Source organism: Thunnus albacares, chromosome 14 (genome assembly GCF_914725855.1).
Source record: "Thunnus albacares chromosome 14, fThuAlb1.1, whole genome shotgun sequence".
In the NCBI taxonomy this organism is placed as follows: Eukaryota; Metazoa; Chordata; class Actinopteri; order Scombriformes; family Scombridae; genus Thunnus; species Thunnus albacares.
In genome coordinates, this window is record NC_058119.1 from 6,623,216 (window position 1) to 6,645,484 (window position 22,269).

Here is a 22,269-nt window from a genome sequence, read left to right on the forward strand (position 1 = left end):
AGATTAGACAGTCCCAATGGGCTTCAGTCCATTTATCTCAGTGGATAAGAGGGCAACGTGCATCTCTGTCTGCTTCCACTAGGGTGTGCCAAAGTTACAAATTTTCAAAATGTACACACACAGTAGATGCTGTAAACAACAATGATACAACCATATATAACGCTTTTCATGGTACTCAGCAACACAATTGAATCATATCATAAAATTATAGGAAATATATGAGAAAATATTAAAAAAAACAAATGAGAAGAGAAAGTAGCAATAGCTGTAATACTAATACATATAAATATTCTAATGGAGGAACTTAACCAGATGTTATATGGTTCACAGGACTGTGGATGGATTCAAAAAAAGCAGTGAACATATGGAGGAAAGAGGCCTTGATCTTGACTTTACTGCACACTCTGAGGACCCATATCCTACACAGAATGAACCCAGTCTACATACAGAAGAGTTGGACCCTGTTAATCAGGTCGTCATAAATAAAACTCTGCCAGTCAACTCTATCTCTACTCTCCCTAATATTTCTTGTCTTGAAGTCTCTCTTCCTCCGCCATTATCCTCTAACCTCAACAGTTGTGGTGTTTTCAACAATTACCTATTCCGTCAGGATCCCACAACAGGACATCTTTCTTTAGTGCCTGTACAGGTCAGGGCTCCCGAGTCTCTCCTTGGCTTGGATATAAATCTGTCACTGGTCATGCAGTCTTTGCAGGGACTAATCACAGTTCCAGAAAGCACTGATCGTCCGTTTATTAACTGTCAGACTGTTCCTGGGAGGTCTGAATCCCAGGAATATGGCCCACCATCATCTCATTTCAATGGTAGCTCCATCAGTTCTGACAGCCCCTTGGAGCACAGTGTGCCCAGAGCTTATGATGGACAAACAATTGCAGGGACACAAGGTGAAAACCAGTCTCCTTCAGGGTCCACCTCCCACAAAGTCCACCCTGCCTTACAGGAGGTGATTGACCTGCTCAAGGGAGAGTTTTCACTTGATGGGTATTTGGAGAATGGACACAAAGACGTTGCCATGGGTATGTATCTTTGGATCACTGTGATTTCATTTTCTTATTGCCTCATTGCTTTACCCAGCAATGGTGCAAACCAACTATAGCTATGTATTATATCTATATCTATACAATAATGTCTCTGTATTAAATTATATATTTTGTAGGATGTATAAGTGCTATGTGGTGATATGTGTAGTCTAATAAAATGAAAAACACTTAGGCACCATTCGTATTGACAGAAAGATCACTGCCACATGCTCACATGTACTCAGCAAACATTTAACATTCTTGTTTGCTTAAATTTCCTTTTTGGTGATATTTTTGAATGTTTTCTGGGAATGTTCAAATTTTGTTCACCAGAAAATACCAAGAACACCTTTATAAAACATACAAGCATGCTTTAAGGGAAAGCTTTTTCTTCTTTCCCCTCTAAGGTTATTTTTAACATACTTCCACAGAACATCTGGAGAATGTTCCTTGAGGGTTTCATTAAAATAATATTCTGGTAACCATGCTGATACTGTAGGCTTGTTATGCTTCTTATGTACTTACAGTATATCCACTGCACATATAGCATGTAGTGGGAGGTTATTTGGCTCACCATCATACAATTCTCAGCTATAGAAGCTGAGCTGTCAAGATGCCCTCAAGTGGAGAGAAAAGCATAAAGCTTTATCTCATCCAAAACTCTGCCTGTAGTTCTCCTGCCATCCATTGACAGAACATGCCAGTGGATGGGAGAAGTAAATTGCCTGCAGTGTTACAGAGAATAGACAACCCTGTGTCTAAGGCTACAACCACACTAATATGTTTTCATTTTAAAACATAACTTTTGCTATGTTCACACCAATGTCCACACTACTCTGCCATTTTTGAACCCCTAAAATGGAGACTTTTGAAAATGCTGCTGGGCAGATACAGACTTTTGAAAATGATGACGCAGACACCCACGTTCGCTGCCTGATTGGATCTTATCCAAGCCCCAAGGAACAGCGCCAGGCCTTGAAGCCAATTTGATACAGTGGCCAAACTATGTAATTACAACTTCAGTGTCTGTCACGTGATGCACATTGGCCCAAAAACACTTTTTCCGAGACTTTCATTGTGAAAGAGATGTCTGTAAATCAGTGGATACATTTTTTGAGCGTTACAAGCCCCGTGAAATGAATCATTTCACCATCAGATTTGATCCATTCAGTCCAATAACATTTGGAAAGTCTAGAAGAGCCGCATAATTGAATTATTTCAACCCCATTCAAGTTGGTGGAGGGCTAAACCAGAAGTCAGCCAGCTTGGCCGGTGGAAGTATCTGGTGCGCTTGCTCTATTATATCCAGAAGTCAAACTTTTTTTGCTTCATGCACCACTGAGCAACTTTCATTGGAATGAACAGGGCCCCACCTCCGATGCTGTATCCAGTTCTCTTTATACATCCATGGCCTTATCAGTCACGACATGTCCTTCCCCGATTTGTCAGACCCTATCATGTGACCCTTTTCCAGAAGAAAACAAACAACATCAGCCTTGACTACCAGAGGTTAATTCAACGTGGATAACGGATTACAGGCATTGCTGACCTTGTTGTCTATGCTAGCAGCTGTTGTGCAGTTAAATTCTGCATTTTACAATATTACTACTGCCTACATGCATAGGAGGCAAGCTATTATTCGTGTGATTTGCGAAAATTACACGTTATCAGCCCTACATGGAACACCGGTTCTTTCAGGCATGTTAGTATGGATGGAGATTATTTCTGAAACAATGCTAAAATACTTGTGTGGACAGAGATTGTTTTAGCTTTTAAAACACCATTTTAAAATGAAAACGTATTACTGTGGACGTAGTCTAAGCTGGTTAATAACACTACAGTCATGCTCACAGCAGGCCCATATTAACACAGTGTGGAGCCCTAGGGTGACAGCACTTAAAGTGCCCCCCTCCTCCCACTTTAACTTATTGCTAACGTACAGGCTCAACATACATTCTACAAAGACACAACCACAAAACCTGACACCATGGGCATGACACGGGCCTACAAATGCCATACTAGCCCTTACACTGATGCTCAAATCTGCAACTCACATCCCAATGCAACGCGTAATGCTAAATATCATTATTTCCATCATAAATTTCCTGTATGAGGACTACATGCAAAATCATTACAGAGTATGTCTAAAAAAAATCATTACACACATATACCAAATAAGGCAATAATGACTGTTGCAAGCAACCATTTCAACAGCTGAATGATAATAGAGCACCAGTGACATGATGTGAAGGTATAAGGAATAGCACCTTGAGATAATGTACTGCAATGTGTAGGTTATTTGAAATTCTGGTGGTTTTGTTCTGTTATTTTCAGAAACAGAAATTAAAGGAATGAGAACAGAGTAGTGATTTGATTTTCGTTTCAAAATCCACAAACAAAAAGGCATTTTTGGTTTTCCTGCTCAGAAAAGGCAGATACAACATTTATAAAGGACTTGATTTTTTTTCTCACCTTTGTAAAACAGAAAATAAAATAGTTAACTAATGTATGAACTGTAGCATTAAGAAGGTACTTGTTCCACATAGGAGGGTGGATTAGTAAAATAGTCTTTGAAAATATTTTCTATCAGCAATAAAGTGTACTGCTATTATTACTGAAATAAACAGCGCCACCTGCTCCCTCTCTGTCTCTCTCCTTTCTGCTCTCCATGTCTCTGTGGTGCTGAAGGATGCACAGCAGCGGCTGCTTCCCCCCTAAAAGGAATTTTTCATCTATTTTCTTATTATTTTATATTATTAATAAGAATGATAATAAATAAAAGTGATGCCATGTATGTCCCAGGCTCACAGTGATAATGCTAGTATGTTGATGTTTAGCAGCTATAATGTTAACCATGTTCACTGTTTTGATTTGGCATGTTAGCATGCTAAAATTTGCTAATTAGTTGATGGGAATGCAATGAGTATTGCAGGTATTGGTCATAAAGCAAAAGTTTTGGACAAAATTAGATTTTGACCAGATGCTTGATGAAAAAGTCAGGTGATGTAAATTATTACAATTCATCCTGCGGGGACCATGAATGTGTGTACTTAATTTCACACCAATCCATTCAATAATTGCAGAGATATTCCAATAAAGAACTAAAAAGTCAACCCCATGGTGGCAATAGAGTAATCCCTAGAGCAAAGCCACTAGCATGGCTAAAAATCAGCATGATGTTCCTCTAACACCCGTTAGAGTCTTCAGCACAATCATTTTGAATAAAACAACAAAACAGTAACCCTCTCCATCATCCTGTTTTGAATTGTTCAGATGTATTCACTTTGAAAATCAACTTTTTCTCTTTTCCGAGGGGAGTACATCTTCTCTTTGAAGGACCTCCAGTACTGCGTGTTTGCCAGTATTGTGAAGGAGAGGTTCAGTGATCTGTACTGGGAAGATGACTTGCTAGGTGTATTGCACCGCCTGGTTAACTACAGCCCATCCACACTGTGAGTAGAACTTCAAACACTTGAGTCTGTCCTTTTCTTTAAAAACATTTTCAAAGCCTAACTAAAATAGGTCAGAAAAAAAGGATTTCTTTCAATTTTGGATTCAATTTTTGGACAAAGGAACAATGACAAGTGTAGCCAGAGACACAGCTTGTTGTTTTGGTCTGCTACTCTCTTCAGTGACTGTTTACTTAGTAAAGAGAGCACACTGAAATGTCTAACTTTGCCACCAGCTGCACATTCTAACATTCCCAATGAGCCCAATTATGTCCAAACTTGGAATCCATGTTTTTGAATTATTTGCTCTGAAAATAATTATCAGTTAATTTGTGATTAATGGTAAGTTAATCAAATATTTCAATGATCAATTCATTGTTTACGTAATAAACAATGTGAAGAAGAAAAAAGAAAAAAATCACTGGCACTAACTTCTTAAATGTGAGGATTTTGTGTTTCTTTTGGTAACTCTTTATTTTACAGGTCCTTTAATTTCATTCTAATTTCCTGGAGTAATATGCAGGTTAGTTAGTTTTTAAGACATTTTACAGAGATGGTGGTGCAGTTTGGTACAAATTATAAGAAAAAACAGAAAAAAGTGTTTAGTTGGTTTAGTTGGTCAGTGCCTATTTATTATATTTGGGTTCATACATAATTCTTAATAAATTAGACTCTTTAACATCTTTAACTGACAGAAAACTTACTTAGCTTTTAGTGTATAGTTTTATGAGTCAAACTACATATTAGCCTATATGAATGTTTCTTAAAACCTCTATAATGAGTACATTTACTAAAATAAAGATTATACAGCAGATACTTTTTGTCTTTTCTGTTTTCCTATAATTTGTACCAAATTGCACCACCCTCTCTATAAAATATACTAAAAATTAAACTTTAAATACCTGCAAATTTAGAATTTTCTAAGAAATTACTGTAAAATTGAGGGACCTGTAAAATCAAGCATTACCTTTCAATTAAAATAAACATTCCAAATTGTTTGTATCGTATTTATTGGGACAATATACAGTTTTAAACATAAATGTTAACATTTGATATACTGCACCAGAGTTAGCTTTAAAGCTAATTTTCATCTGCAGTCTCTACAAATAAAACATATAACAGCACAATAACAAAGAAAAAGCACACAGGACACATTATACAAAATACAAAGCCACACACAATAGCACATCACAAGCACCCACAATGTCAATTAGAAATTAATAATGTAAGCTTGTCAAATTAAAAGCAAGATTATTAGAGATTATATGAGAAGACCATGAGATGAAATTTAGATTCAGTGGTTACAGAGCTGAGTGGTTTTTAGTAGATTTTTTTATTTGGTTTTGAATGTACTGATGGGACTGCAGCTCTTCATATCATCAGGCAGGCTGAGTTGTGGCTTTCACAGAGAAAGCTGACTGTCCAAATGCAGTGCAATAAAATGTTATGGTACAATCTTGTATAGAGGATATTCTGGAGGATCTAATAGAATTTACTGAGCGAGTGTACACAAAGTCACAAAGTGGAGGATGGGCCAAACCAATTCACACCTTTTCCAGAAATTTATATTTCATATAACAATTAATTGGTTTTTCAGAAAATCAACATATTAATGAAAATAATTGATCGCACCATGTAAGCGAATACAAATACACTGTTCTGATATGAACAGATAATGTGCTCTGAACAGATATCAACAGCATCCAAATATTTGCTGTAATACTTATTTTGTTGCCACAAATGTTATATCAATCATGTCAGAGTCATAGAGATCACACACACTGCTGTGGGCCAGTGTGAGGCTTCTTCTCAGTGAAACTGAATAAATAAAGGTTAAAAAAGACAGTCAGTCATGGCAAGATAGGATAAATATCCACAAATCCTAAATAAAAATATTTAATTAATATAATTTCAAATAGAAATAGAAATACTAAGCCAAAATTGCACTGCTTATTTCTTCAGATCTTTACTCATAGCTGTTGTCTTTACATTGTGAGCAAGAACTGCTAGAAAGCAAAACAGCATGACTTTTCATGATGCTGATTTATTCAAATGTACACAAATAGACTAGAGGCTGAAAACATACAGGTCTGGGTAGTTTTCAGGTGTGATATTCAGACATTCAGGTACATTTAAATACAAATATTGCAAAATGGCCCAATGCAATACTGACTTGTACCTCACTCTTAAAATCTCTTGTTCTGTTTCCACTCTTCATTTCCATCAGATTAAGTGTCATACAAATACAAATAATCATGTTTTATCATTTGTTTAAAAATTAAATAGTTAAAAAATTATATATATTTCAGCTTTAATGACTCAGTGCAGTACAGTTCAGATTCTGAAGTTTTTTCATGATCATGCATCAGTTCTTAATCCTAAAACTAAATGGCTGTTTTTCATGGTGTGGGTTGTCTAATGAATCGAATCAGAACAATTAGCCTACATTATGAATTAAAGAGATTATCTGTGGTCTCAGAGTAATTACTCTTAATTGAATAAGGATATCCTGTTGACAACAAAACAGCCACAGCTTCTTCCTAAATAATGAGATATGCCCAAATTAGGCTGCTTTTATTCAGAACTGTAATTTATTCTCATGTGGGTTCTGAAGAATAGACACAGAATCTAGTCCTCGCTGAAAATGACCTCTCCTCCTCTGCACACTTATAAATGCATGTGCACACCCATACACAGCGTTCAAATCAGCATGAATGCAACATGCACTTCATACATGAACTTCACCCAACAGTACAAATGATCCCTATGGTAACAGTTTTGTGTCAGTGCTGAGGAGAATGTCTAACAATGCTGAAGATGCATGTAAAGCCTCTTCTGTGTTACTACAGCTAAGCTCCACCCCGGGCGGGGCTTAACTGTAGCCTTTCAGCTCTCTCAGACATCTTTTTATCCAGGCGTTGCCATGCTCTTATGCCCAGGGCAATATGTGGAGAGGCCCTTTAATCTGCTGTGGTAGGGAGACATCACAGCTTTGCAGACAAGAGAGACACTCTCTTCCTCTGGCAGTGGGCTCGTTCACAGGTTTCAGCTGTGGAGGGTTTTTCCACTGTTCCAGTTTCTCTGAGAGAATAGAGGGAGCACTGTAGCCTCTCAACTGAGAGATAGTCCACTCTAACTGTGACATGGACAGGAGTGAACCGTGTCCTGATGAAATTTTGGAGGGATTTGCAAGTGCATGCTTAGCTGTTAGATGTGAGCGACAAGCTGCAAGATGTTTGAAATGAGTCTTTGATGGCCTCTTGTCTGGTACTTAAAAAATTGTTACTATGGACAACTGGGTTCTGTTGTGCTTTCACATTAAAGCAGTAAATCCACACTGCTGTAAAAGTTGTACGCTGTATTCTGAATCATTGTTCATCTGTGTAGTTTGCATTTTATATGTTCAATTTGTCTTTTATTACATTTTTAAATGCATATGATTGGCTTTTTCCATACATAATTGGTAAACGTCACTACCTTTGAACTCGGTGTGTGTGTGTTTTCTCTCTCCTTATGCGCCCCATGCAGCGACTCTAATGAGCAGCCTCCATCACAGGCAGTGAAAAGGGCAGCTAATACCCCACCCGTGATAGCCACTGCCTGGAGAGGGAAGAGAGAAGATCGTCTGCATGGTTGTCTCGACCTTAATGGAAACATTCACACTGCCAGTCCTGCTGCTGTGGACTCATGGGAAGGAACCAAGGCCCTGTCCTGTCATGGAGAAAATGAGGCTGCGCTTGAAGATTTTGATTTAAAATCAGAGGAGAGTGAACACCGTGTCTGCCAAGGTAGGAGAAAGAAGCTCAACACTGTCCTTGATGTTTAGATCAAGGCCATTTAAGTCATGATTGTGGAAAAATGTTGATCTTGAGGATATAGTACATCTGTAGGGATGGGTTCCAAAAGTCTATTTAAGTTTGGATTCAGTTTCAAGTTCTTAAAATAAACAGATTGGTTAAGGTCAGGGTCTAATAATATCTTATCAGATCTTAAATCTCCTTTGTTTTTCCCTCAGAAAATAGTACAAAACACTCAAAAGTCATTTAGCTAAAAACAAAATGTGATCTACGTGACAAAATTTGAATGCTAATAATTAAGAATTAACACTCATACAGGAAGTCTTGTAACAAAAAAATGTTACTGCACTGAGTGCAATAAGAACAATACATTCTACTAAGAAACTGTCATCCCCCTCAAGCAAACTACCTGAATAGATTTAACAAGGGACTGGAAAGGTTTTGAAGTTACTCTTAAACCCCAACCCATCTATAATATGTTTCACTTTATTTGGCTGCTGACTAGTCATGAGTGCTGTGACTGGCTGTTGGATGCTGTTCTTAAGTTTGCATCTCATTCAGTTGAGTCCAAGGCATGCTAGCAAACTCCAAAGATTTTTTTCTTTTTTCCTGTGGAACTTATTCCTGGCAATGAGATTCACACACACACACACATACACACACATACACACATTTGCGTCTGCTAGACATGGGTCATGATTACAAACAGGCTCTTACAAGATACTTGAGACAGAAAGTTTGCAAGAGGACAGGATCAGCTTTAATTGCCTTTAAGCTCATCTGTTAAACAGTGGATGCATTGTGCAACTGTGACAGGGTTAGTAACAAATACCCCCAGCACCATGGATCTCTATCTGTTTTTTCTTCACAACTGGTTTGTTTTTTTGCCATCCATGTGATTCAGTCCCCTCTCTCTTCCTCCTCTCTGCCCCCCTCTCTCCTCCGTCTCTATTTTCTAATCGAGGCGCGAGCACTGACAGGGACAGTTCGGACGCAGGGGTCATGGAGGGAGGAGATCATTCAGCGGGGGGCAGCGATGAAAGCCCCTCTGAAGCTGAATTTCTGTCGGGGAGAGAAGAAGGGCTGCCTGGAGCCCATGATGAGCACATGAGCCCTGACTGCTCTGAGGACATGGAGGACAGTGATTCTCTGGTGTCAATGCAATTCCTCTTGCCTGGATCCAGAGGAGAAGGACCAGGCCTGAGCTACAGCCCAGCCTGGGCCTTGGCCTTCTTTGGAGAAGACTGTTTTAGCCCAGAGGTGATCCAGTACTCCGTGAATCTGGGACAGCACACAGGATCACCATGTCTGGATTTGAAAACACAGGTAGGTTAACATGCGAAGCTGCCAGTGAGTCATATCTGACCTTAACCCTCATACAGCAGACTGCATGGAGCAGCTGATTTATTTATTAGTTTCTATTACACAATCAACTACATGTATTTTTCATGTAATGCAGGTTGCAGTTGTAGTTTAGGAAGAGTTGTGTATATTCAGGATGCTTCTTTCCATCAAAATATTTTTCATTGTGTTCATTCATTGTGTTATTTTGCTTTATACTTAGAAACTGCTGGTTGAGAATGATATGCTTCATTTAATTCTGTATTTTCATTTTCATTCTTTATGCATTTTACACATTATTATGTTTTACGTCCTACTTTCATTCAGCCTTTTGTCAGGTTGGGTTTTATGAATAAGTGCAGGAATTATTTTTCCTATCTGTAATGAAGTGGGGCACGGTCAGGCTTTGGGGTAAATAGGGCAAGAACATGTGGGGGACTTTAAGATAATTGGCGTATTATTCTCTCCAAACTGGATCTGAATATTAATATGTTGAACTTAGCCCTTGGCAGAGGAAGTTATTATCATTTGCAAAAGAATATTAATGAATAGTCTTTGTGTTTGCACACTTTGATGGCACCACTGCTCCTTCAGAGGGTTTGTGTAACAGCTACAGTAATAACACACCTTAAGAGCCATGCTGCTGCGATTTCTCACTCATTTCACTTCAAAAGATCTGTTGCGCTCTGTTGCCACGGTGAAGAGAGCTGAAAAAAAAGTGTTGCACCCACTGGAAAAAGCCGAAGGCTTCTTTCAGTGGAAGACATGGTGTTATTTTATGATTTCGTATGATTTCCTTTGAACAGGAACTGCAGCAGCAGCTGATAATTGAAACAAGGAATCTTAAGAAAACGAAAAATTTCTACCAGAAGCTAATTCAACAAGAGAGAAAAAACAAAGGTTGGGTACCCATTTCATAACACCTCTATTGTGTGAAAATGGCATGCTTAGCTTCCAGTATGACCTATAAAACAGTGTATGTATCCCAAAGGTTCTGAGAGCAAACTGATGTTGTCCAAACTCAAGTCCCAGCTTGAAGAACTCAGGTCCAAAGTGGTCTTCTTGGATAGTGTGAAGAAATACCTTGAGGTACTGATGAAGTACTCACATCACACCAACACATCAGTTTATTTATTATGCAACAGTCTGGATTTTCTGTGCTTTAATATAATTTCTTGTATTTCTGCAGATACTAAGTGTGGACCAGTGGGGTCTGGAGGTTTCACTACTGCCCTCTTTGGCTGCCTGTGGACCTGGCTCTTTGGACTCTCAATCCTCTGAGGACACCTCTTTCTTGAGCTTTGGAAGCAGCAAAGAAAAGAGCACTCTGCAAGCTGGGACTCCTCTGGGTCTCATGGCATACCTCTACGCCAGGTATTATTGATGAGGGTTCAAATTTAAAATGTGTTGGCCACTGCTTTTTTTTTAGTGAAATCATGAGATCAAATATCTCAAAGTGTTTTGATCTGTTTTCTGTTCTGTGCCCTCCCTGCTGTGTCCAACAAGGGGATCTCACACAAAGTTAACAAATTACAACAAATATTTTCCTAAAATTTAAAGATACATTACAGCTAATATCCGAGCAATATGTTGCTGATGTTTTAAGCCATACTATAAGCATTACTCAGACTGAAATATCTCAACAAGTGTTGGATGGATTTCCATGACATTTTGTACAGACATTCGTGGTCCCCAAAGCATGAATTCTACTTTTTTTTTTTTTTGACTACATTTATTTAGCACTTTGGTTTGTGACCGAATACCCGCGAAATTAATGTAATTCCCATCAGCATAAGCTGTACTTTCATGCTTTTTATCAAATGTTAGCATGCTAACACACAGAAACAAAATGGTAAAAATGGTAAACGTTATACCTGCAAAACATCAGCATGTTAACATTTTCACAATGAGCATATTAGCATGCCGACATTAGCATTTAGCTCAGAGCACCACTGTGCCTGTCAAGCACAGAGTCACAAAGCAGCTAGCATGGCTATAGACTGTCTTATTAATAAAGGGGAAGGCTGGAAATACTTAATCAGTCTATTACTGGTTTTGGTCTTCTGGTGGAATTTGTTGACGATCAGAAAAATCAAGAAGAAGAAAGATATTTAAAGCTGCAAATTTACTTTGGTCACACTGCACTGTTTCTATGGAACTAACAATGCATGTACAGTAAACACATTGTCTTTCAGTAAACCATTTTTCTTTCTTCCTCTCTTGATTATCCATGCATATTCTCTGTCTGTCATGCTCTCTCTATTTAGAAAAGTCATGCAGTCAGTTACATTTTATTTAAATGTGAGTAAGATTACAAAATTGCCATCTCTAATTCATTTCTAGTCTATAAACAATAACACAATTACTGCTGCTGGGAAGTCTCGTGATCCAGTATCAGCTTTTTATCTGTTGCTCTGGAAACTGTATCAACAATCACAGAAACAGGGACAAAAATCTATGAATTTTTTATCTACATTTTGTTCCCATTGCCTCAAGCTAGAGTTTTCTTTTTCTTTTTTTACTTCTAAAGGCATTGATATGGCTTTTTTTCAGTTAATGTCCTTAAAAGATGGTTTATTTTTTGTTTTACAGAACCTAAGAACTAAACATAAAGGGATCCTCATGAAATTATAATCCTTCCAATAATGTTAGGATATGATTTGTATGGGTGCCCTCATATTCCCCTTTTGAAAATGTTCTGGGCACAAAGGACTGGGAAGAAGTCCCGGGGCAGACATAGCAGATACTGGATCACATCTCCCGTATGGTCTGAGAGAGCTTGAGGATCCCCCAGGGGGAGCTGAAGGAAGCTGCTGGGGGACATTTAGGTTGCTGCTCACACTTTTGCCAGTAGACAGTGTTATTAACTGTTGTTAACAGTTGCTTACTGAACTTAATTGAGTGTCACTGTGTTCTTTTTCATCACAGAAATGCTGCTGCGGAGGGCTACATCCAGCAGTTTCTGTATACCTATCGTTTCTTCTGCACTCCTGAACAGTTTCTTCAGTTCATAATGGATAAATTCATCAGTGCTGCAAGGTAGAGTATATCCAGTGGCTCATGATTGCATAGAGAAATATTATATTACGGAACAATATGCCAAGAAAACCCATGAGAATCTCCAGTCAAGCCTCTCCAGTAAACTACAAAACATAATACACAGCGTATGAAACATTGTCCACTGATTATAAGATATAGATGTTTGTTTTCAATGCCAGAGAAGGTCCAGACATGTCAGAAGACAATGTAAAGATCTTCCATCGCAGTTTGGACCTTCTCCAGTTCTGGATAACGGAATGTAAACTGGTGGACTTCACACCAAAGTCCAGCTTTGTGGATACACTAGAAAACTTCATCAATACCGAGGTAACCAGACAATTAACATTTTGCTCTACACTTTACAGTGCTCATGTCCCACCTCTAGAATCCCTACACTTTAAAAATCGCTGCTCCACCCCTGGTAAAATCTTTCATGAACAATTAAACTCAAATCAATATAGTGTCTTATTAGATGACAGAGACATCAATAAAAGCATGTGTTAGTACTCTAAAATATAGTTTACGCCATTTAATCGCTGCATTGACTGATTTAAGGCACAATAAATATAACATTTTAGTAAGTGTACTATATTTTGTAGTTGCCTGATCTTTGTTTTTTCCACAGGTAATCCCTGTGGACAGCCGAGGGGAGGCCCTTCTTGCTGCTCTCCACAGCCCTCTGAGTATAACTTGGAGCAAAGGAGGAGGAAGCCAAATCAGCTTTGAGGAAGAGAATGAATCTGTGGCTGTCCATTCATCTACTGAGGATCTTGGGAGAAAGGTTCGTAGAATGTGATGACAAGTTATGCCATGTTAAGTTTGTTTTTGTAATTGTAAAACCTCCATGACCAAAAAGTGAGAAACTAAAGTTATCTAAAAACGTTAAGTCTGCTCTTCTTTTACTTCTATTGAGGAGGAAAAAAAAAGATTTCTTACATTTTTTGATGACTCCTCAATGTGCAAAACTATACAGTCAAAACCAAAATCAATACAGTAGCTACAATAAATCTGGGCAAATACAGAAAATCTGTTTGTCCAGTTTTTTGTTTTGTTTTGTTTTTTACAGAGAAGACTGTGTTGGAGCACCCTGCATGTAATACACAACAGCATTCTGCCTTCCTCTGTTGCTGTAGTGTCGGTGTGTACACATGATTCAGAACATGTATTCTCTCTTGTCAAATCTTTTTCTTAACTCTTCAGTGGAGGATCTCAAGAATAGTGGAGCCTTCACCATCCATGCCTAAAGAGAATGCCTTCTCCATAGCTGCGGCCCTGCCTATTCCTTGCTACGGGTCCCTGGCTAATGATCTCTCTAACGTCTGCCTGCACAGCGAGGATCGACTTCCCTTCAGCCAGAATGAATACAGTGCACAGCACGTAGCCCAACAGCTCACCCTCCTGCAGCAGGTTTACTCACACACGTACTGTATAGTCTGCTCCCCCACCATGTACTCAGGTTGTTGTTGTCTCTCTTCAACACCAGAGGGAGACATTTCTCCATGAATGCGTAGTAACACTCTGATTGCAAGTAATACAGTCAACTTATGACTTAATGTTTCATTTGTGACTTTTGAAACACAGGACATTTTCCAAGGATGTCATCCAGTTCATTTCCTCAACTCTAGAATACAAGGAATCAGGGACAAGGTCTTGAACCCAAACAAGTGAGTATAATGTCAGCTGTGTCAATGTTAACCTATTTTACATACAGATGGGTTAGATATCAAAGAAAAACATAACATTAAGTGTCTCAGTAAAGTGTTGGGTCACACTGAGTCACCAGAACAGCTTTGGTGCCTCTTGTCATTGATCTGGCAAGTGTGTCATCTCTGCTGGTGGGATTTTCATCGTTCCTCCAAATGATACTCCTTCAGTTGATATTTTGATGACAGTGTTTGAGAGCACTGTCTAACATGTCATACACTCTAGTTGTTTTTTGGTTGACATCCAGTGACTGTGAAGGCCATATGATATGATTCACAAAAATGTCACACTTATTAAACCATTTAGTGCCCCTTTGTGACCTGTATGGAAGCCTTGTTAACATATTTGTTTAATTTTCCAATCATTTATAATCTTTTATTTCTAATTTGTCACCCATCTGTATGTAGATAGTCTTCTTCCTATAGTATGTCACAGTATGTCTTTTATTCTCCTTTCCACAAAGTATGTGAGGGCCTGTTGACTTAGTAACACTGTGAATTGTAAGATGAACTTTCATTAGTGAATTTCCCTGCAGCAGCATATTATATAATAATAATGTGTGTCAGTAGAAGGCAAATAACACCCTGTGGGCCAAATCTGGCCTTCCAACAAAAATATTGTCCCTGTGATGAAAGTTTTTTCCATTTATAGTTCCCATTAAAACTTTTACATGATTTTTATAAGTCTACTGTACACAGAAATGTAAATACAAGGCTTAAAATCCTTTTTGTAACATTTAATTATGATCAATGCCCCACATAAAGAGAGGCATGCTAACTGAGGTCACTGTGCGTCATTCTGCATCAGGCTGTTTGAAGTGCACATGGTGCTGAAATCAAGTCTAATAAAGTTACCAGATGAGTAACACAAATAAATAATAATAATATAATTCACTTTATTTTAATGAAGCAAGTGCTCCTTGAATTCAAACACAGTTTTAACTCCACTGCTTCAGCCTTTGGCCATCACAGTTTTGTGTCTCACAAACACAAAAGGGTGGCTGTCCAACAGAAATAGCATGCTGATTTTTTGCTATGGCAACCTTTAAGTTTAGTTTAGTTTATTTAATCAGGATCATCCACTTAGTATCAACACTGGAAAAAAACAACAGTATTTCATTCAATCACAAATGATGCAAGCCACTCTTAATTATGTGTAGATAATCAGTGTGGAGATTACATATCTAGTTGTGTAGTGCAGCAAACAGAAAGCATTTGTGTATGTGAGTCATTTTTTGCTAAACTGCTAAAAGTATTAACTTATGCTGCTGTTGCCCCTCAATCACTAATGGGGAAAATGACTTGTTTTCTTCCCTCAGAAACAATCTTACAAAAATACATTTTTTAAATAAACTGTATTCTTTAATGAATTAAAAGAAAAAAAATTGAAAATAATAGGCTTGCCTCTCAGTGCCTGTAAAATGAACAATGCTGACCTGGGCTGTGGTTAAACCTAATTTCTGACTCCTGATGCACATGTATCTTTTGAAATATGTAGCGAAATCTGTTGTATTTTGTTACTGGTATACTGTGAATAATCATGTCTGGGAAGGACTGCAGCTAACAAATATTTTCATCAATTAATGTGTTTATAATTTTCAATATCATCTAGTGAAACAAGAAATGTCAGAAAATAGTGAAAAATCACAATATACTGAAGGTGACATCTTCAAATTGCTTTTTTTTAGTTAGTTGAGAGAGTTAGAGTTAGTTGGTATTCTATTGTATTATTTGCTGGATTTATGTCTGTCTAACACACATGCACCCTTATATGTTAGTGGAAAACCACACACATTGTGAGCACAGTAGCAGCAAATACATTTGAAAATCTGAAACCAGTGAATGTTTGGCATTTTTTCTTGGTAAATAACTAAATTTACTGCTAATCTAACTGATCTCTAATTGTTTAAGCATCTGTTTACTGTTTTTTCCTCACCTACTAGGAATGTGTCTCAGCATATCCCACCAGCAGAGGGCAGCAGTCTCGAGGAGACGCCATCAGACAGCTACCTCCAGCAGCTGCTCACGTACTCTGACAGTGTCACTAACTGGATCTCTGGTGAAGTAGTCGTCTGTGACTCCCTCAAGGTGAGGAAAGATGTAACTCATGAGGGGAACAGGGTCAGTTAGAGAAAAAAAAAAGTTTGCCATTACTGTCACAACCTCTGCTTTGATTTCTTATTGGACAGGGACTGTCATGTCAGTCACACACTTTCCCCATATGTGCTTGCTTTTCCTTCTCTGGTGTCTTGGTTGAATGGTTTATAGACAGTAGGAGACAGGAACATATGGGTGTGAAACCTCAAACAGCTGTCTGTTAAATTATTTCTGTGGTATCATAAGCTTTCATTTGATCTTACAAAAAGAGAGCAGCTCATAATGAAAGTAAAAAATAGAATATACAAATAAATGCACTTGGAATTAAATTGAATAATAATCAGCAGAAGCAGTAGTATAATGTAGAACAATCCACAATGCCTTGAAACATTGACTACACACAGTATTTTTCTCATTTTTGCATTCACACACTTCATTATGCAGTCGGCTGTACTCCCAAAAATGCATCCCACTTTAAAGAGCTATTAGATTCATGCATTTTGCATTGTTAAGCTATTTTCTCTCCATTTTTTTTTCATTGCAAACTCTCCTCTTATGCAGACACAAGTTGCTCTGCTGACCAAGTATCTGACGATTGGAAAACACTGCTACGAATCGAGGAACTTTGCCACAGCCATGCAGGTCCTTGGAGGTCTGGAGAATGTGATTGTCAGGCAATTACCAGTAAGGCTACATCTCATAAATTACTCCTCACACGAAATGTGAGCTTCTGCAATAAGTCAGATGCCCTCGAGCTAAATGTTTTTTTTTCAGCCATGATAGAACTTGGATGGTGTTTCATTAGTTTCACAAATGAGAAATTAACATTAATGCATTCAAATAAGATGTGGGAAGTGTGAGCGCAGTGAGGAGGAATGGGGCCTGTGAATTGGAGTAATTAAAAAAATTCAAATTAAAAGAATATAAGAAATTTCCATATTTTCATCTAAAGGCAGGTTATATTAATTAACTTATGTGTTATATTGAAGCCACAGTATAATTAGTCTTCATTTTGGAGCTACTAAACAAAAACTTCCTCCTCTCTCGCCAACAGGCTTGGAAACATCTGCCTTCCAAAGTGTGTGAGATCCTGGAGGAGCTACGAGCCGTGCAGGTGCGTGTGTGTAGGTGTGTTTTGTGAACGTGCGCTCGCACAAGCACACATGTATTTTGTTTGTATCTGAAGGCAAGGCTGGCCACATATTGTGAAACTGGGCTGCGGGGCAAACAAATCAATAGGAAAACAGCTTCAAGCAACTTGCCTGTGTGCAGAGAGCTTACAGCTGGCTCTGCTTCTGAAAGTTACCCTCAAAAGAACCTGATGCATCAAACAACATGCGTCACTCTCTCATCAACCTTCACAGGTAGCTGTAAAAACAGAAATGGTATGCTTTCTTGACTTTGAAATGTAAAGAGGTTAAATTTGTTGAAAATCTTCTTTCAGAGTCTTTCAGTTATATTATATACCGCCACATTGGGCATGCTTATAACTGAGAGTTTGGTTTAATTGGAAAATGTAATCCAGTAAGAACAAATTTATCTGCTGCGTGCATAATTTGCTCTCTCCTCAGGTGTTTCTGAAGAGTGACGACCTGTGTCTGATGGGGGGAGAACAAACGAGGAGGAGGCCCACCCTGCCTTCGGTGCAAATCCTGGCCATGCACGTCCAGCAGCGGGAGATCGGAGCCTTCACACTCACTACTGGAGCTTGCAAGTGGACCAAGCTCAGGTGAGAGGAAATCCTAGTTGTTATGAGCTATTTCACTGACGCATCCATAATGGGAGGTGCCCGATCCCCTCCCTTGCTTTAATGTTTTTACGTCATGCTGGAATTGGCACTCATTTCATATTTTTAGAGTTGTTGTGATAGTAAAATGCGCACACAGCCTCTGAAATTACCCTACTACCAATCCTTATAGTGACACAAAATATGAACAGTTAGCACCATTAACTGAAAATTAGCTCTCATCCACATCCCAAGTATCCATCTACAGCAAAGTTGGCCAACTTACTACGAGGACGCATTTTCCTGTGTCCTTCTCCTTCACTCCAATATGGCTGACCAGATGCTGAGGTCATAACAAGTGGCAGTTGGATGGTAATGGCACAGCTGTTGAATTTGGGTTGTTGGTAGGGGTGCCAGTGCTGCACCAGATGGCGCCCGTGGGAAGGGGTTGGATTGGAAAAGAGGTTTCGGGCCAGTTGCTGAGAGGCGACTGGGTGTAACCAGATGCTGGGGTCAGGAGATGTAGCAGGAAGAGGCAGAGACACAGCTGGTTACTCAGGGTTATCCCCGCTCTCTCCAAAATCAGGTCACAGACAGATCTGGTGATGCTGCTAAGCAGAAAAAAATGGATATTATATGCATGTAGATATATAATTCTTTTCATGTCTTCACTTTTACTTTTCTTCTGTATTCCCATTTCATGTTGCTTCATCCTCTCATCCATCCATTCTTGGCTCAAGGAGCATAGCAAAGTTGGTGAGTCAGGTCCACGCCTTCCAGGAGGTTGTGTACACCTACAGCCCGGACCGGGAGCTGCAGGCTTACCTTCAGTGCCGCATCGCCCGGCTCGGCACCTCCGACATCCGCCTCTTGGCCGCTTCCAACGATGCCAACTTCCAGCAGTCCACCGAGCGACAAACACAGAGGATCCAGGACACACTGAGGAGGGTTAGGGCCTCCTTCCAGTGAGCCCTGTCCCAGTCACACCTCACAGCTCAGAGCAAGACACCACCACCAGGTCAACACCCCATTTCTGAGCCCAGAATGAGGCCACGACCCTCACATGCCTCTGTTGTCCTGGCAACAGAGCTAGAATGGAAAGCTTCTCTCTGCTGTTATATGTTCATTTTTTTGTCAAGCTCCCCCTTTAACTTTAATAATAATATCAATTTAGACTTTATTCATAACTCACACTGTTTGGATTACACATGTTCTGCTGTTGATTAGCATTTTAGTTTTCTTCCACAAAGATAAAAGTAATGGATGATATTTGTAATTTGCAATGATTTCATCTCAACTCACATACTAACATTTTATATCATTATTTGTGAATTTACCCTGTAACTTAGCGGTTAAGACCTCCATATATTCATATGTAGAAAAATATGACAGCAATTCAGAACACATGTCAAACAACTTTGTTTGTATTAAAGCACAATGTCAGCTGACATGATAAGGGCTTTTAGGTGGACCCTGCTATTTTAGTCACACCAGCAGTGTGGCTCTATGAATGGCAGTGTTGGTCAGTCAGTGCATCATTTTGGTCCAGACTGAAATTTCTCTACAACTATTGGATAGATTACTATGAAATTTGCACACATTCCTGTTCCCCAGAGGATGAAGCCTGTTGACTTTGGTGATCCCCTGACTTTTCCTTCAGTGCCACCATCAGGTTGGCATTTTTAGTGAAATATCTCAACAACTATTGTATTGTATGGATTGCCATCAAGTTAGATACAGTCATTCATAGTTCCCTTACCATGTATCCTTCTGACTTTGATAATCTCTCAACTTTACATTGAGCATCTTGACAACTATTGGATGGAATTCCATTAAAATTTGGTTAACATATTCATGTCCCGCTCGGGATGAATTTTAACAACAACTTTGCATCTAATGCTATCATCAGGTTGAAATTTAAATATGTCCAACACTTGGGTTTATATGCAAATACTGTACCTGCAAAACTAATGACATTCCCATCAGCCTCAGCTGTACTTTGTATTTAGCGCTAATTCGAAGCAAATGTTAGCATGCTTACATGCTAAACGACGATCATAAATATGGTAAACATCATACCTGCCAAACTGTCTCATGTTAGCATTGTCATTGAGAGCATGTTAGCATGCTGATGTTAGCATTTAGCTCAAGGCACCACTGCCTGCATACAGCCTCACAGAGCTGCTAGCATGGCTGTAGACTTGTCTTGTTGCCTGAACATGAGGCCCTGACTCAAAGAGGTTCTGTGTCAAGAACTATTTTAAGACCTTCATTATTTCAGCTGATATCATGCTTACAAAGTGTATATTCCTAAATTAGTTTATTGTGTAATTAAATGATCTCAAAGCAAACTTGAGGCCATGTTGTACTCCAGCAGAGGAATACTGCACATAGCACAAAGGCTGGGAGGAACAGGGGGGTTTAACAGGGCCTCCATGACCCACTAGCAGGTTCATCCATGTCAAACATTCAAATAAAATCTGTTTGATGTTGCTGAAATGTTTTGACTATTAGGAAACAAGACAAAATGAGGCAGAATGTCTTACATTTCTTGGACAGTGTACGGATCATTTGTTTTTAAGACGTATTTAGTGTTTGTTTACAAAAAGAGATTGATATGACTAGATTGGTAAATTAATATATAATATTAATTCCATTTAAACTGCACAATGTGAAATAATTGCATTTATAATCAATAGTGTGCCGTGAAGGACCAAACCTAGACAAGCTTACCGTCATGACAATACCTTACCATTACAGAGAAAATGATATAACATAATGAGATGTCTGTGCAAAATGTTATTTGAGGAATGATGTTAAGTCGGTGTCTATTTTTCTATTTTCCTGCCCGCTCTCTCCTCCATGGTCTTCTGCCATCAAACACACCGTGGAGATGGAATGTGACGTGCTATGAAGATTTGCTTAATTTAGCCAAATAAATTAGATTTTATAAGCCTTCTCTTGCCAAAGTGTATTATTCTCTGGCAACATCTGTGATAGAATGGCTGTATGGCAGGCTACACTCCTGTTACATCTGTCAGGGAATGTGGATTGTGGTGGGAGAGCTGAAGCTGGTTTCTCTCCCCTGTAGGGATTTTTATTGTTAAGTATTTATACCTTATTGTACTTTCTGGCGTTTCCTCCACCTAATTAATCACTAGAGGGTTTTGTCTCTAGTCTCAGTATATTTTAAGCCAGTAAATGAAACCTGACCACAAGGTCATATTTGTCATACAGTATGTCAAAATATTTACATTTATCTATCTTGGCACATTTGACCATTGTGTTTTGTGGAAATTTGCTTTACTTCCTCATTGTTTGGGGCCCTACAGAGTTTATTGCTGTATGTGTTTTTCTCCTTTTAATACTTAAATTTTCTTCTGGCCCTATTAAAACTCAATATGTAGAAAAATGTTGAAGTGGTAACCCTTCCCTTGGCTACAAATTGGTTTTACATGTTTGACAAAGGTGACAAAACACAGAAATGACCATAAAGAATTGATATCACAAGAAAAATGGGAATATTTCATCACTAAGACGATATAGTGTATATGAGCATGAACAAATATAGGCTATTCCTTTTGTTTGACAAAAAGTTGTATGTTATCACCCTGTTACACCTCTTATTAACAAACTGTTATGAAACTTCATAAACTGAAATCCAAATTAATTTATTTGGAAGAAGTGCTGCATAACAAGGTCAACACCAATCACAGTCATAGAGAAGATGAAAATCCATTATTTAACCATGTTTTACAGCTGGAGACTCCAAACAGAAATAATGCCTGATTTTCTGTTGCGGACTTCTGACACATCATTTCAAAATCATGTTTATAAGTGATTCTCATAAAATTTATGCTAAAAGCCATGAAGCATTAATGTGATAAAACAATATTCAGCATGTTTTTTGGGCTGTTAGAGGGGTCCCAGGCAGTGGTGAAATGTAACTGTAAGCACAGCACTGTTCTTAAGGGCAATTTTACATGACTATTTCCATTCCATGCACTCTATACTTCTACTCCAGTGCTTTTCATAGAGACATATTGCACTTTTTAATCCACTACATTTATTTTACAG

At 38.6% G+C, this 22,269-nt stretch overlaps 1 protein-coding gene across 2 annotated transcripts in view; it reads left to right on the forward strand.

Annotated features, from left to right (window-relative positions):
• Nucleotides 1-21,699, forward strand: part of LOC122997342 (kinase non-catalytic C-lobe domain-containing protein 1) — a 42,038-nt gene extending 20,339 nt beyond the window's left edge. For both annotated transcript variants that reach the window (XM_044373426.1, XM_044373427.1), the window contains exons 15-31: nucleotides 331-1,037; nucleotides 4,354-4,492; nucleotides 8,018-8,277; nucleotides 9,251-9,612; nucleotides 10,434-10,527; nucleotides 10,619-10,716; nucleotides 10,817-11,001; nucleotides 12,556-12,666; nucleotides 12,846-12,993; nucleotides 13,292-13,447; nucleotides 13,867-14,073; nucleotides 14,248-14,330; nucleotides 16,313-16,457; nucleotides 17,028-17,150; nucleotides 17,521-17,580; nucleotides 18,038-18,195; nucleotides 18,933-21,699. In XM_044373426.1, coding sequence (XP_044229361.1) covers nucleotides 331-1,037; nucleotides 4,354-4,492; nucleotides 8,018-8,277; nucleotides 9,251-9,612; nucleotides 10,434-10,527; nucleotides 10,619-10,716; nucleotides 10,817-11,001; nucleotides 12,556-12,666; nucleotides 12,846-12,993; nucleotides 13,292-13,447; nucleotides 13,867-14,073; nucleotides 14,248-14,330; nucleotides 16,313-16,457; nucleotides 17,028-17,150; nucleotides 17,521-17,580; nucleotides 18,038-18,195; nucleotides 18,933-19,161 — 3,265 coding nt within the window. In that variant the 3' untranslated portion in view covers nucleotides 19,162-21,699. The remainder of the gene's footprint in view (nucleotides 1-330; nucleotides 1,038-4,353; nucleotides 4,493-8,017; nucleotides 8,278-9,250; nucleotides 9,613-10,433; nucleotides 10,528-10,618; nucleotides 10,717-10,816; nucleotides 11,002-12,555; nucleotides 12,667-12,845; nucleotides 12,994-13,291; nucleotides 13,448-13,866; nucleotides 14,074-14,247; nucleotides 14,331-16,312; nucleotides 16,458-17,027; nucleotides 17,151-17,520; nucleotides 17,581-18,037; nucleotides 18,196-18,932) is intronic.
• Nucleotides 21,700-22,269: the final 570 nt, after the last annotated feature.